General features: G+C 36.1%; 1 protein-coding gene across 8 annotated transcripts in view; it reads left to right on the top strand.

Annotated features, from left to right (window-relative positions):
- LOC145291542 (uncharacterized) overlaps window positions 1–14,833 on the top strand; it is a 459,128-nt gene that overhangs the window by 360,492 nt on the left and 83,803 nt on the right. For all 8 annotated transcript variants that reach the window (XM_080137554.1, XM_080137553.1, XM_080137547.1 and 5 more), the window contains one exon: window positions 11,532–11,866. In XM_080137554.1, coding sequence (XP_079993680.1) covers window positions 11,532–11,866 — 335 coding nt within the window. The remainder of the gene's footprint in view (window positions 1–11,531; window positions 11,867–14,833) is intronic.

The raw sequence follows: 14,833 nt of genomic DNA, 5'->3' as shown, positions 1-14,833 counted from the left end.
AATTCGTATTGTTCTGTTAATTGTTATTTGAGTAATAACAGTTGTTTTCTTGTAATATGTTATCAATATATGGTACTATAATGATGACACAATTTTTCTAATTATATCATGTTTAAAAATGGTATTTAGTGCAGATAAATGAGTGCTTGCAAACTCTTTTGGCCCATATTCCTACCTGAAATTATTTAAAGATCCATACCCCCCCCCTAGAATATGATTATTTGGTTTTCGTTTCTATGAATTTACTTCATATATTTGCATATTAAACAGTGAGTAACATAGTTATTATATTGGAAAATATTGAAGCATAAATTGATAAATTTATACAATTTGCAAACACTTTTAACCCCCACTGTGGTTGGCCAGTTGTGTACAAATCCCAAGAGCGATGGGAACCTGCTATCATGTCTAAAAGTGACACAATGTTTAACGAGCGAGATCGGAGATGTACCGCTGTACAAATCATGCACTCTACCGATCCAATTTATGACAACAGGATTATTGCTAGCATCCTCAAAATGCAAATCTGGACAGTTCAACTCTTGAAGGCACATCTCAACAAAGTTTCCAGCGACGGTTATGGTCTTTGGTGTGTTCAAGTGAAGGCCACATCATGTCAGCTTGAAACTCAAAGTGTACCAGGATGTACTGAAGAGTGTAGTGATACCCTGATGCAATCAGATGGCCGCTGGCAGACTTTGGGTGTGGCAGCACTGGTCCACAAGTCCAAAGAGACTTCAGAATGAGTGCTATGACTTTATACTCTTCTCTCTCTCCTCTTTCCCCCGACCTGGGCCTGCTGGACTACTTTGTTTGATCATACATTGAGAACATCACCAACATGACCTCTCACAACACCAAAGCCAGCCTGATCACTGCCATTCGCCGAGCTCCTGTCAGCACTTATGGAAAAGGCATGCTCCCTGTTCCGGACCCGTATCAAAGCGGTGATTGAGGCTGAAGGCATTGAATAGATGTCAGCTCTACTACATAATCAAGTTAGCTGAATTAATTTTTTTCAATAAAAGTTCCGGGTTTGTTAACATAGACTCTCGCAAGAAAAAGTCGGTGCTAGTCAAGTCTGGGAACATGGAGGCCATTTGACATTGCTATGGTGAGAGATAATGTTGTCGCCAAAGCATTTCCTTAGAAGTTCTATACGCATACGTTATTCAATGCTATAGGTATCCATAATTCATTTCCAAAATATCTGTTGAATATCTGAAATAGCGAAAAAAATAATCATCAATGATAAAATGGACTTTTTGGACACCATGTATAAATAGAAATTTTATTTATTTGTCAAAAGTTTTTTTAATCATAATAAATACATTGTGACGTTTCATTTCAAAATATCAGAGATCTAATAAATTCCCAACAACTAAAGTGGGTGCCATGACAGATTCAAAACCAAAGTCTTCAATCAAACGTCTTACCAATTGAACTATTGTAACTTTTTTATAGAGCTTAAAACATTACCATAACATCTGTGTGACGAAGGCCATCAACTCCCCATATTCCCTCCTATAACAGACAACACTCTATGCAACATACAAATATCTGTGCGTGAGGTCGCCAAGCTAATCAAGAACCTTGACTCCAGTAAAGCAACTGGTCCTGACGGTATTCCAATTATAGTGTTAAAAAAATTACAACCAGAACTTGCCCCCATACTTACCAAACTGTTTAAGCGTTGCCTTAAGGAGAAGTGCTTCCCAACACCCTGGAAAACCTCATCAGTATGCCCTGTATTTAAGAATTCAGGTGATAAGTCATCCCCCTCTCAGTACAGACCAATAAGTCTCCTGTGTGTCATAAGTAAGTTGCTGGAATCCACAATGAATAGAGAAGTAGTCAACCACCTCAGCAGAAATAACCTTCTTAGCGACATGCAATATGATTTCCGTTCTGCTAGATCTACAGCAGATGTGCTAACGGTTATATCTCATAGGATTAGCGAATCTTCCGACAAAGGCTTCATTTCTAGGGCAATTGCTCTTGACATATCAAAGGCCTTCGATAAGGTATGGCATAAAGACCTACTACACAAGATTTCCAGCTACGGTATAACTGGAAATGTTTTCTCTATCATTAAATCATTTCTTTCTGATAGGCTCATAAGAGTAGTGGTTGATGGGCAGAAATCAGAGGCCCACAGTATTAATGCTGGAGTCCCTCAGGGGTCCATACTGGGCCCAACTCTCTTCCTGATCTACATCAATGATCTCCCAAAACACATACTAAAATCTTTCGTTGACATCTATGCTGATGACACGACCATCTATGGCAACACATCAAAGGCCGTAAATGATGATGTTCTCTCTGATTCTCTCTCCTCTAATTTTGAGCGCGCGGTACAGTGGGGAAAGAGGTGGCTGGTTACCCTTAATGCATCTAAGACCAAGCTCCTATCTCTACATCATAAACGCTCTGATCCCCATCTGGCATCAATTGAAATGGATGGCTCTCGTCTAGGGGAGGCCCCATGTTTTGATAAGCTTCTGGGTTTGACCTTTACTCCTGATCTGAAATGAAACACATACATCAAGTCTGTGGCCAAGGTCGCTGGGAAAATGGTGGAATCCTTCTACCGCTCCAGAAGATATCTCACTAATGATGCAATTCTCTATCTATATAAAAGCCAAGTACGTCCAAGGATGGAGTACTGCTGCCACATCTGGGCAGGAGCTGCTAAAAACAGCCTATCCTGCCTTGACAGAGTACAAAATAGACTTCGTGGCTTGGTGGGGGATGCCCTTTTCTCTTCCCTGCAACCTCTTTCCCACAGAAGAGACGTTGCGAGCCTGTCTTTGTTCTATCGTTATTTCCATGGCAAGTGCTTGTCTGAGCTCCATTCTCTGGTCCCCCCCTCGCCAATCTTTTTCAAAAAAACACCTGACTAGCTGAAACCACCATCAATAATTTTCCCCACTCCTTATCTGTGCGTAAATCAAAATGAAGATTCCATGAACAAAGCTTCTTTCTTAGAACTGCACGCCTGTGGAACTCTGTTCCACTTGCCTGTTTCCCTCCCGACTTCTACCTGGATGTCTTCAAGTCCAACACAAACAAATTCCTGATGAATCGCCCCCCTAAGTGTACACACTGTAACCCTTATCCCCGAGTGGCCATTGGGCCTTGATAAGTGGTGAACTCCATGTAAAAAAAAAAAAATTAAAAAAAATATAATTAAGCTTTAATGTGATATCATAAACTTATGAATGATGTCATGTTTCAAAACATGAATTCAAACGTAAGCAATAATAAAAAAAAAAAAGGTAAACATTATCAGTAGTAGATAAACTACTTGGTAAAATTTGCAAATTACTCTCTTCTGAAAGTTAAGCTTCATTCCTTAGTGCGGCCAACACTCAAAAGACAATTGTGAATTACTTAGGACTTCTACCCAGACATGGCTGAAAAAATGAGAGCATGGATTAACTAAGGAATGCCATTCAAAATTCTGTGCAGATTCCTGAGTTTGGCAGAAAAGTTTCTGAGTTTAATAAGATACATCTGAAGAAGGTCAGAGATTACACCGACTGAAACATTGTGAAAATAATGCTCAAGTTAAAAACAATCTGAAGAATCCAAATAATATGAATAATCGCTACTTGTGCATTTAATGAACCAGACGTAACTCAGCATTTGCTCGGCTTTGTCCGGCGCATGACATCAACAGCCGGATAAAACCGAGCGTTGCCGATAAAATAAAAATAACGCTACACAATAACTGTACAATGAAATTGTAAAATGTAGAAACATCCAAAAATAAATAAAAAGCAAAAACCTACCATTCATTTATATTTTTTTTATTATTGTTTGAAATTGTTTTCTGTTTGCAAAATAAATAAATATAAAACATTTTTTGTAAACAAATAATAGATAATAATTATTTTTTTAATGAAACGTTTTTTTTGTTTTTTCAGCTATTTACGTAAAATCACCAATAAAAATGATATTTGTAGAATAATTTTTTTAAACAAGTAATAGTTAGTAATTGTTTTTTATGAAACGTTTTTTTTTTTTAACTATTTACATAAAAAAAAGAAAAAATCGTAAGAAAAAGGAAAGAAAGAAAACTTTTTTTTTTTAAACCAGAATTTTTTTATTTTTTTTTTTGCTAGGAACATATTTTCTCAGGAGGATGTATTTTCCTCAGACTTTTGGAGAGCATCAGACGATAAAGTTGACGGAGATGAGATAGCGAATGTGATAGGAAATTCCTTACAAACCGGGTAGCTTTCGGCGATGTGGGTTAATATGGAGTCAAACGGCTGCCTACCAAACTTTTGTCTACACATAAACTCTAAATGATATGTTTCTGAAAGCTCCCGGTTGGTTCCGTATTCTCGTTTATTGCGCTGCTTTGCTTCTGCGCTCCACATGATTTGTTGTTGCCTGTGTTACAATGGGATCTACAAAATTAAGGCTGTGGTGGTGGTTCACCGTTAAATGGTGATACCCCTCCTTTCCTCTCCTCCCACTTTGCTGTAAGCCCTCCAACAGTCTGATACGACCATGGTCTCCGATAGAATGTATTTTCCTATTAGTGGAAGGAGGGTTTCGGCATTCCTATTTGGTACATTAACCAAGAAACCCTCCTTTTCGGCGGGGTCGGCGTATCCACCGAAGATCCAGACCGGTGTTAGACGTCTGCTGACGTTGTGTTTCCGGCGGTTGAAGAAGGAAGACAGACTCGTCGATTTCGACCATATGGCCTGGGCCTCCTATCTGCGAGGGATTCCTGAGAAAGTAATCCCGGCATATATCTCGCAGGAAATTCTTCCAGTCCACAAAGGTGTGGCGTGACCGCAACCCACATTCGCACTGGAGATTCCTAGTCGCCACCATCTCGAACGGCCATATCGAAATTCTCGTTTGCTGCTTGGCATACAGCATTTTGATTGGCTGATGACCATGTTTCGTCAGACAGCAGCAAAACCCGAGCTGTTGACGTCATATTCCAGACAAAGCTGAACAAATGCTAAGTTACGTCTGGTTCGTTAAATGCACAAATACCAAATAATCAATCCTCATCGCAAAAATTCAGAAACATATAATCAATAGTGTTGGAAATTAATTTAATAATAATTTATTTTGCATTAACTACATATTGGTGTTAAAAATGATTAAATATTTAATATATACTAGAATTTGGTCCCTTATGGTCAGTATTTCAAAACCATTGTCCTTCAGTCTTTAACCCAAATTTGTTCAGCATTTCAAGTATTTTATGCAAAAGTTTCAATTCATTTTATATATAAACTTATTAAACAGAAAGAAACAACTACATAGAAAACGAGAAAGAGAAATGAGTACTTTAAAGTGACGGATTACTTGCAAGAGAGACAAAAAGAGAGACATCTATGTACTTCACTCGTTAGGTTATATATCGTATGTCCCTTCCTTTACCCTCAATGGGGCTAAAATAGAGTTGGATTCATCAAACTACTGTTCTCATCTTCAGTTTGATTTTCACAATATTTCAGTCGATGTAACCTCCAACCTTCCTCAGGTTTATCTTGTCGAACCCGCAAGGACCCATGGCATAGTGGTTAGAGTACTTGGCAAAATCAATTGTAAAAAGTGATATTCTTCTGAAGGTTGAAGGTTCAATTCTCAGTGTGGACAACCGAAAAATACAATTGTGAATTATTTAGGACCTCTATCCAGTTATGGCTGGCAGAACAAGGACATGCTACCCCCGTGAAGTAAATAAAAGGTTCTGTTTGAAATTCCATCCAAATTTCCGAGTTCGACAGAAACATTCCCAAGTTCGACAAGATACATCTGAAGAAGGTTAGAGGTTACACCAGCTGAAACGTTGTGAAAATCACACTCAATATGAGAACAGTAGTCTGATGTATCCAAATAATACGAATAATCAATCCTCATCTCAAAAATTCAGAAATGCCATAGCCAATCATGAGTGTTATATGGATAGATGCTAATACAGAAAACAGCAATACTTACCCCTTTGTCAGAAACATCTCTCTTGGAATGTGAGGACTACAGGAGAAAATAAAAGAAGAGACTAGACTATTGAAATGATGATGGCCTTTTTTATGTCGGGCTCTGGTATTTATTCTGTTCAACTCTCGGTGGTTCACTATTCCAGGCCTTGCCTTTTCACTTTGGGAAAGAGTTAGATTATAGCTAATAAGGAAATGCCAATGAAGCTGCTCAGACAGTTTTTAAGGGACCAGAATGCCTGACCTTTAGTGGTTTATACTTCTCATGTTCCAATCCTGTGCCACATCTTCCCACAGCGGAAGGAGGAGGCGTATAAATACCCAGAGGAGCTGGGTTTCATATACTCTTTGGCTCTTGCCATCAGTAGCCAACCCAGTATATCTATATCATCGTAGGAAGACGAAAGGTAGAGTAGGGAGTCGGTTGTTTTACTTTTTTGCTTACACCTGGTGGTAATTGTAAACCATTGCTGACAGATAAGCTTTTATCTCTTTTTACTTACCATATGACCACTGGTCAAGGTCGTTCAACTCATTAAAGGAATCTACTTTCTTGTATCAGTTTACATGAGCTAAAACTCATCTCCATTGTTGATTGTGTGATACCTTATAATGGCTATTCTCTTTCATTGATTGGCAACTATTACATCCCATCTGTGTTAGGAGCTAATATTTTAAGATTTTAGTCGTTGGTGCTGGATCTTTTTTTTTTTTTTTCTTTTTTTAGATGCAAGCATTTCCCTACACAGGAACGTTGCTGTCATATAAGCAAACTTTTTACTTTTTCACATTGGCTGTGATTTTCAAAATATTTTTATTACAGATCTAGTTGTACACTATCAAGCTATTACAAAATCTTGGTGTTATAAAACATTTATGTTTAAATTTTTAAACTTAGCCTGACGTGTGTGTAGCTTAATTATTATAAGTGAATTTTCATATCTCACTAATGAAAGAGAGAGACATTCAAATTTCAATTTTAATTGCGGCAGTTCCTTGTCTAATTGCACTGACTGAAGAGCTGTGATATAGCAAAACTGTCTATGGATCGCTATATTATATATATATATATATATATATATATATATATATATATATATATATATAAGTTAGGAATATATATGGCAAGTAAGCTACACAGAATATCTCACGAGAATAAAACACGGGATATTCTGTGTAGCTTAATTGCCATATATATTTTCATAACTTACTACCTAGCTCTACGTATGTATTGAGGACTATTGAAGTAAATACTGAAAAATTTATGCATAAAATTATATCTTTGTATATTAATTTATGTGATTAAGTGAAGTAATCATATATATATATATATATATAATGAGAGAGAAAGAGAGAGCATCAATAAAATAAGAACATGACAATATAAAAATATATACTGATGTATACAGATTTATTTGTTTATTCAATAAGGATGATAACTTTTCTTTCTCGACTGTTTTCAAAAATGGAGGTAACCAGCAAAAAATAGATATTTATCTATATTTACCTTTTGCTAACGATTTTCCGCTGAGGAGAAGAGGTTATCTTTGAAACTCCATGGAATAAGGAACCTTTCACCTTTATTTCGTATTCTTTGTTTTGAATAAAATATTGTAAGTTCAATTCTACAATATCTTGACTTTTTCTACTTATATTACTATTTCATGTACACATTTAGTATTATAACTTACGTTGATATTAAAAGCACATTTTCGGTTTAAAAAGTAAAAACAGCTTTAGTTGTGGCTATGTGGGTGACTTCAAAAAGGCATTCTCATCGATTCACTGTTTTATTATTGGATGGTTAATTTTGTTTAACTATTACATATAATTCCATTTATGCATACTTTCTACATTGGGCATAATTGCTATTGTTCATTTAAATAACAGTAAACCGTTTTGATAGTAATGTTGCATATTGGTTTATATTGGAGGAGATGATGTATTAAAACGTGTCATGTAATTGTCTGTATTTTTGAGATGAGGTGTTTTCATTGATTGAGATTGTCGAACTGACTTTCTCATCTTGGTTGTTATAGTCACAACGTTTCGGCCGTTTTGCCCTCCGGCCTTCATCAGGTGTTTTGTTGTGATCAACGTTGTGATAATAATAATAAAGGGTTGGGTTCGAGACTCCTAGCAAACGGTTCCCCAGTTCGATACAAAACACCTGACGAAGGCCGGAGGGCAAAACGGCCGAAACGTTGTGACAATAACAACCAAGATGAGGAAGTCAGTCTGACAATCTCGTGTCATGTGTTATCTAGTGGATGTAAGATATTGTTCTTTTAACAGACAATTAATAAATGTATAAATCGTATGTATGTTGTTTAGCTAGGAGGACATGATATTGACGTGTAAACTGAATCATGTTGTATCAGACTTATCGCACGGGATATTTTTACAGTTCATATATAAGAAGAATATTATATGTTTCATACCTTTTTCTTGAAGAGTTCTTCTATGTCTTCCCGCTGCTCTGTGACGAACCATGAAGCGACCAGCACCATATAATTGAGACAACTGTTCTTATGTGTGAAACCAGTAAAACAACTCTTTATATTTTTGTAATATAAATTTATTACAGTTGTCTCAATTGGTTTTCACAGGATCTGCAGTTTGTCTACATTTTCTGTTCATACAGCTCGCTCCTAGCTGTCGGTCCACCCCTGTCTAGACATCTGTCTGCTCTGGTGGTCAATCCTCAACTCTCTGAATCTCTCCAAAACTAACTACATCACGTGTTCTCTTACGTCACCTAATTACATGTCTAATACCAATCTAATCCACCTAGTTATTTGTTTATTCAAAACCCCAAAATAATGTTTACATATATTTTCTATTTTCACATTCTTTTTGCGATTCACACATCAATCATTTCTTTCGCAATTTAATTGTTTATTCTTCTAATCATAATAACTGATCCAGTGACCATCCGTTGCTCAAATCAATTAACAAGAATACAATAACAATGACAATAATAATAATAATGTTTTGACCCTTGACCCCGCTTGCCACAGTTAACAGATACTGCGCTATGATCACAGCCTAAAGGGTTATAACATTACAGTAATATAAGAGTGATATGTTCGCATTCATTTGTACATACACACACACACACACATATATATATATATATATATATAGGGGAGAGAGATAGAGTAAGTTATAAATAATATTTATGACAATTAAACTGCACAGAAGCTTCCATGTTTTATCTCTTTTGGACCCTGTCTAAGATTGAGAGACTAGTGGTAGATGCATCAGCCTAAATGTGACAACAATACTCCGTGGATCAGCGAATTGTGGCTTTGTAAACATATAAGATATTCTTTGTTATAAATAATTTTCGATCACGGTAGAGGGAGCCCATTTTCTTTGCAGCAGCCTTGGCAATGTCCTCAATGTATTCGTTCCAATTCATTTTGCCTGCAAATTTTAAAACAGGAAGTTTGAATGATGAGCTCTCAAGTACGGTGTTATTTGTCATTGCAATCAGTGATTTAGAAATTTTTTTGTAGTTGTTAAATGAAATAAGCTTAGGAATTGTCAGCATTTTAGCTTGACTATTCTCTACAAAGATGAAACATGAAAGCCTCTATGTAACTTAATCGCCATATACATATGTTCATAACTTACTATCTACTTGTAGCTGTACTCTTGAGTTCTGTTGACATAAATGCTAAAAATGGATGCATAAAATAAAATATATCTCCTTATAAATTGTATTAAAACATCTATAAATATAAAAGCGAAAATGTATGTTTGTATGTGTGTTCGCTTTTTCTGTGTGTCTACAAAAGGCTTCTTTCAGAGAAGCGGTCGCTCGGTTCACAACATTTTAAAACTTTTTATATCACATATAAATCGTAATATCTCACAGTTAACAACGAAGCTCGCCTGTCTATTTAATTTGCTCAATTTTGGGAAGATAAATATTCAACATTTGTCACTCGCCGCATGTGGGTTAGTCTTTTTCCTATAACATCTTGGGGGCGAGGAAAAAAAGATTTTAGCAATAAATACTATCCCGCAGTCAAACTTGACCTCATTAACTCATTAAAACGAGCACCTGCTAAATCCAAGTAATTAAATAAATTCAAATGTGTTTCCGTAAGCATGTCGCAGTGGGGCAATGGTTAACGTCGCATGTTTATTTTTCACAACTTTGCCTCAACGGTTCAGGTTCGATTCTCATACTTACTTTTTTTTAACCCCCCCCAACACCCCCCCAAACATCCGGGCAACGCTGGGTACCCCTCGCTAGTCTATAATATAAATCTCACCTGTCTGTTTAAATGTATGTATGTTTGCCTAAAACTTTTGATAGAGGCGACGGATTTTCACAAGATCTGTATCATTTTGAAGCTCGACCCTTCAGATGACAAATATGGAAAAATTGGCCAAAAACATTAATTCCTTAACTGGGTACTTTTCTACAAGGAGGGGTCGCTTTTTTCGATGATATTTTTGAAAGTCACCCCCTCTTTTCAATTGTCTAGCCTTAATTTAAACCTATGTCACTTCTGGTTTGGTGATGGGCGCAACAGCAAAGACGTCAGATTTTTTTTTTCACATTCTTTTCCTTCTTCATGGTACGGGTTCGAGCTTGCCTGCCTACTACCACTTTTTTTTTTTATGCTCAACACACACCTCCAAACACCCAGGTTACACTGGGTGCCCAGGCTAGTCTTTAATAAAATTATTTATCAAACTAGCTTTTTGCCAATTCTCATTTACATGACTTGTGCCTAAAAAAGCTCAAACTAAAGAGATCTCTATATTACGTGTTGATTGGACTATTGTTCTCATCTTGAGTGTTATTCGTGCAATGTTTCGGTCGGATTGGCCTTCGACCATTCTCAGGCATGTTGGTTGTTGTTTGGAAAAGAAATAAACCTGAGAACGGTCAAAGGCTAATGCGACCGAAACTTTGCACGAATAACACTCAAGATGAGAACAACAGTCCAATCAATACAAGTAATATAAACAATCAGTCCACATCTAAAAAATTTAGAATTTTAAAGAGTTCATATCTGCACTACCACATACAACAACATGAGCCTCGATTCAACAATACAACCCGACAGGAATTTTATTTACATAAAAAAAACTCTTTCCTTTTCTGATGATGGATATTTTACTTTCCAATATTTGTAAGAAAAAAAGTCAAGTTTAAAAAATAATCGTATGACTTAATAAAATATTTGCATCTTAATATGTTATTTTAAAACAGTTTGTTTATTCAAAATTCCAAATTTTTATATTTAGAATAGGTCACGCATTTTCAGAATTTTTCTTTTCAAACAGACATTAATTTGGAATGGAAATGGCATGCGAGTTTGACTGCCTTTCTCCAAAAGAGGAAGTTCCATGGGAGTATGAAATTCACAAGCGGTCTTTGAGTCACTTGTATATCCTCATTAGGGTAGATGACAATGTTATGTTTTTGGAACTCTTGCAGGGGGGTGTCGACGTCATTAATTTCAATAAAATGATATGACAAACCAACAAAGATGTGCAAATTTCATAATCAATTTTTTTTTTTTTCTGCAGGTTCATCACATCCTTAAGTATTGGTCATCAACAACTTGTTTCTCTTCTCTTTGGGACGTGGTTTCGCATTGTTAATCATTCTGATGTCAACTCTATGTCAGTCGAGGCACTGGCTCGCAGCGTTGCTGGCAGCATGTTTCTTACATGTGCCGATGACCCCGAAAAAGTTGAGAGGGCGATACGCATTATGCAACTGCTCATCGATAATTTTGGGGTGGCCAGTATGTTTGGCCGGGAAAACATTGAATATTTTACAAAAACGACGTTAACTGGAATTCATGTACGGGAGAAGTTTCGCTATGAATACAATTATCCGTCAGAAGAAATTTTACCTCGTGAGTATCACCTTTTATATTATTTGTTGTGTATATCAATATACAAGGTGTTTTTTTTTTTGTTCTCAAAATTAATGGCATAACTTTGGGATTATCTCTATCTCCATTCTACTTATATATAAAAAACACTTTGTGTGTGTGTAAGTTTGTTCCCTACGGACTCTAAAACAGTTAAGCCCATTTTTAAAAAATTTCACACAAATGTACTTTATATCTCTGGGAGTGTTCTTAGATAGGTTTTGTATCCGAATTACTCCGCTAAGTATCGAAATCAATAATCGAAAAAGTCAGGTTGAAAAAGGAACAGTTCAATTTTGATCAAAGTTAACACTTTTATACAACCTAACATCACAAGTGCATTTGAGAAGTTTTATCACCGCTCAAGCAGAAGGGCCCGGCATATAAAATTAATAATAGGTTCTTTGATACGGCAGGGGCGCGTTCAAAATAAATGTTTCCGTTAAAAACACAATAGAAGCATGATACTTGACTTTTACATTTTAAACTTTAATTCAAACCAATATATAAATATAATTTTATAAAACGAACAGTATAAAATCTACAGTGCAATGAAGACTACACTGTATTGTGGACTAAGTCATTGAAAGGAGGCACATGAACCTTTCTTTAGGTGCACTGTGGTGGGTCCCCAACTAGAGCAGGCAATCAGTTGATTTGATTGAAAAATGGGTGATTTTACTGATTTTGATGACAATTGAATTATTCAAAGTATAGAATATCTGTTTATCCTTTTTTAATCTTGAGCAACATCGGGTCTCCCTGCCTGAACATTTTTAATCATTTTTATATCAATTCTCTGTCTATATTTGTTCTATGTAAATAATGAAAAAAAGTTTCTTTAAATATACGTTCGGAAATCCTTTGTTTCTGAACATATAATCTACTGAAACAAGATTCTTTATTATATTTATTTATTATACGCACATACAATGCATGTGATACATTACATACACACACACACACACATACAATGCATGCGATACATTACATACACACACACATACAATGCATGTGATACATCACATACACACACACATACAATGCATGTGATACATCACATACACACACACATACAATGCATGTGATACATCACATACACACACACATACAATGCATGTGATACATTACATACACACACACATACAATGCATGTGATACATTACATACACACACACATAAAATGCATGTGATACATCACATACACACACACATACAATGCATGTGATACATCACATACACACACACATACAATGCATGTGATACATTACATACACACACACATACAATGCATGTGATACATTACATACACACACACACACACATACAATGCATGCGATACATCACATACACACACACATACAATGCATGTGATACATCACATACACACACACATACAATGCATGTGATACATTACATACACACACACATACAATGCATGTGATACATCACACACACACACACATACAATGCATGCGATACATTACATACACACACACATACAATGCATGTGATACATCACATACACACACACATACAATGCATGTGATACATTACATACACACACACATACAATGCATGCGATACATCACATACACACACACATACAATGCATGCGATACATCACATACACACACACATACAATGCATGTGATACATTACATACACACACACATACAATGCATGTGATACATCACATACACACACACATACAATGCATGTGATACATCACATACACACACACATACAATGCATGTGATACATCACATACACACACATACAATGCATGCGATACATTACATACACACACACATACAATGCATGCGATACATCACATACACACACACATACAATGCATGCGATACATTACATACACACACACATACAATGCATGCGATACATCACATACACACACACATACAATGCATGCGATACATTACATACACACACACATACAATGCATGCGATACATTACATACACACACACATACAATGCATGTGATACATTACATACACACACACATACAATGCATGTGATACATACACACACACATACAATGCATGTGATACATTACATACACACACACATACAATGCATGTGATACATTACATACACACACACATACAATGCATGTGATACATTACATACACACACACACATACAATGCATGCGATACATTACATACACACACACATACAATGCATGTGATACATTACATACACACACACACATACAATGCATGTGATACATTACATACACACACACACATACAATGCATGCGATACATTACATACACACACACATACAATGCATGTGATACATTACATACACACACACATACAATGCATGTGATACATTACATACACACACACACATACAATGCATGCGATACATTACATACACACACACATACAATGCATGTGATACATTACATACACACACACACATACAATGCATGCGATACATTACATACACACACACATACAATGCATGTGGTACATTACATACACACACACATACAATGCATGTGATACATTACATACACACACACACATACAATGCATGCGATACATTACATACACACACACATACAATGCATGTGATACATTACATACACACACACATACAATGCATGTGATACATTACATACACACACACATACAATGCATGTGATACATTACATACACACACACATACAATGCATGTGATACATTACATACACACACACATACAATGCATGCGATACATTACATACACACACACACATACAATGCATGCGATACATTACATACACACACACATACAATGCATGCGATACATTACATACACACACACATACAATGCATGTGATACATTACATACACACACACATACAATGCATGTGATACATTACATACACACACACATACAATGCATGTGATACATTACATACACACACACATACAATG

The sequence above is a fragment of the Euprymna scolopes genome, chromosome 12 (assembly GCF_053919585.1).
Source record: "Euprymna scolopes isolate OS-2025 chromosome 12, ASM5391958v1, whole genome shotgun sequence".
Lineage (NCBI taxonomy): Eukaryota > Metazoa > Mollusca > Cephalopoda > Sepiida > Sepiolidae > Euprymna > Euprymna scolopes.
Note: the sequence above shows the minus strand (reverse complement) of the source record. Positions and strands in the feature narration are given on the sequence as shown.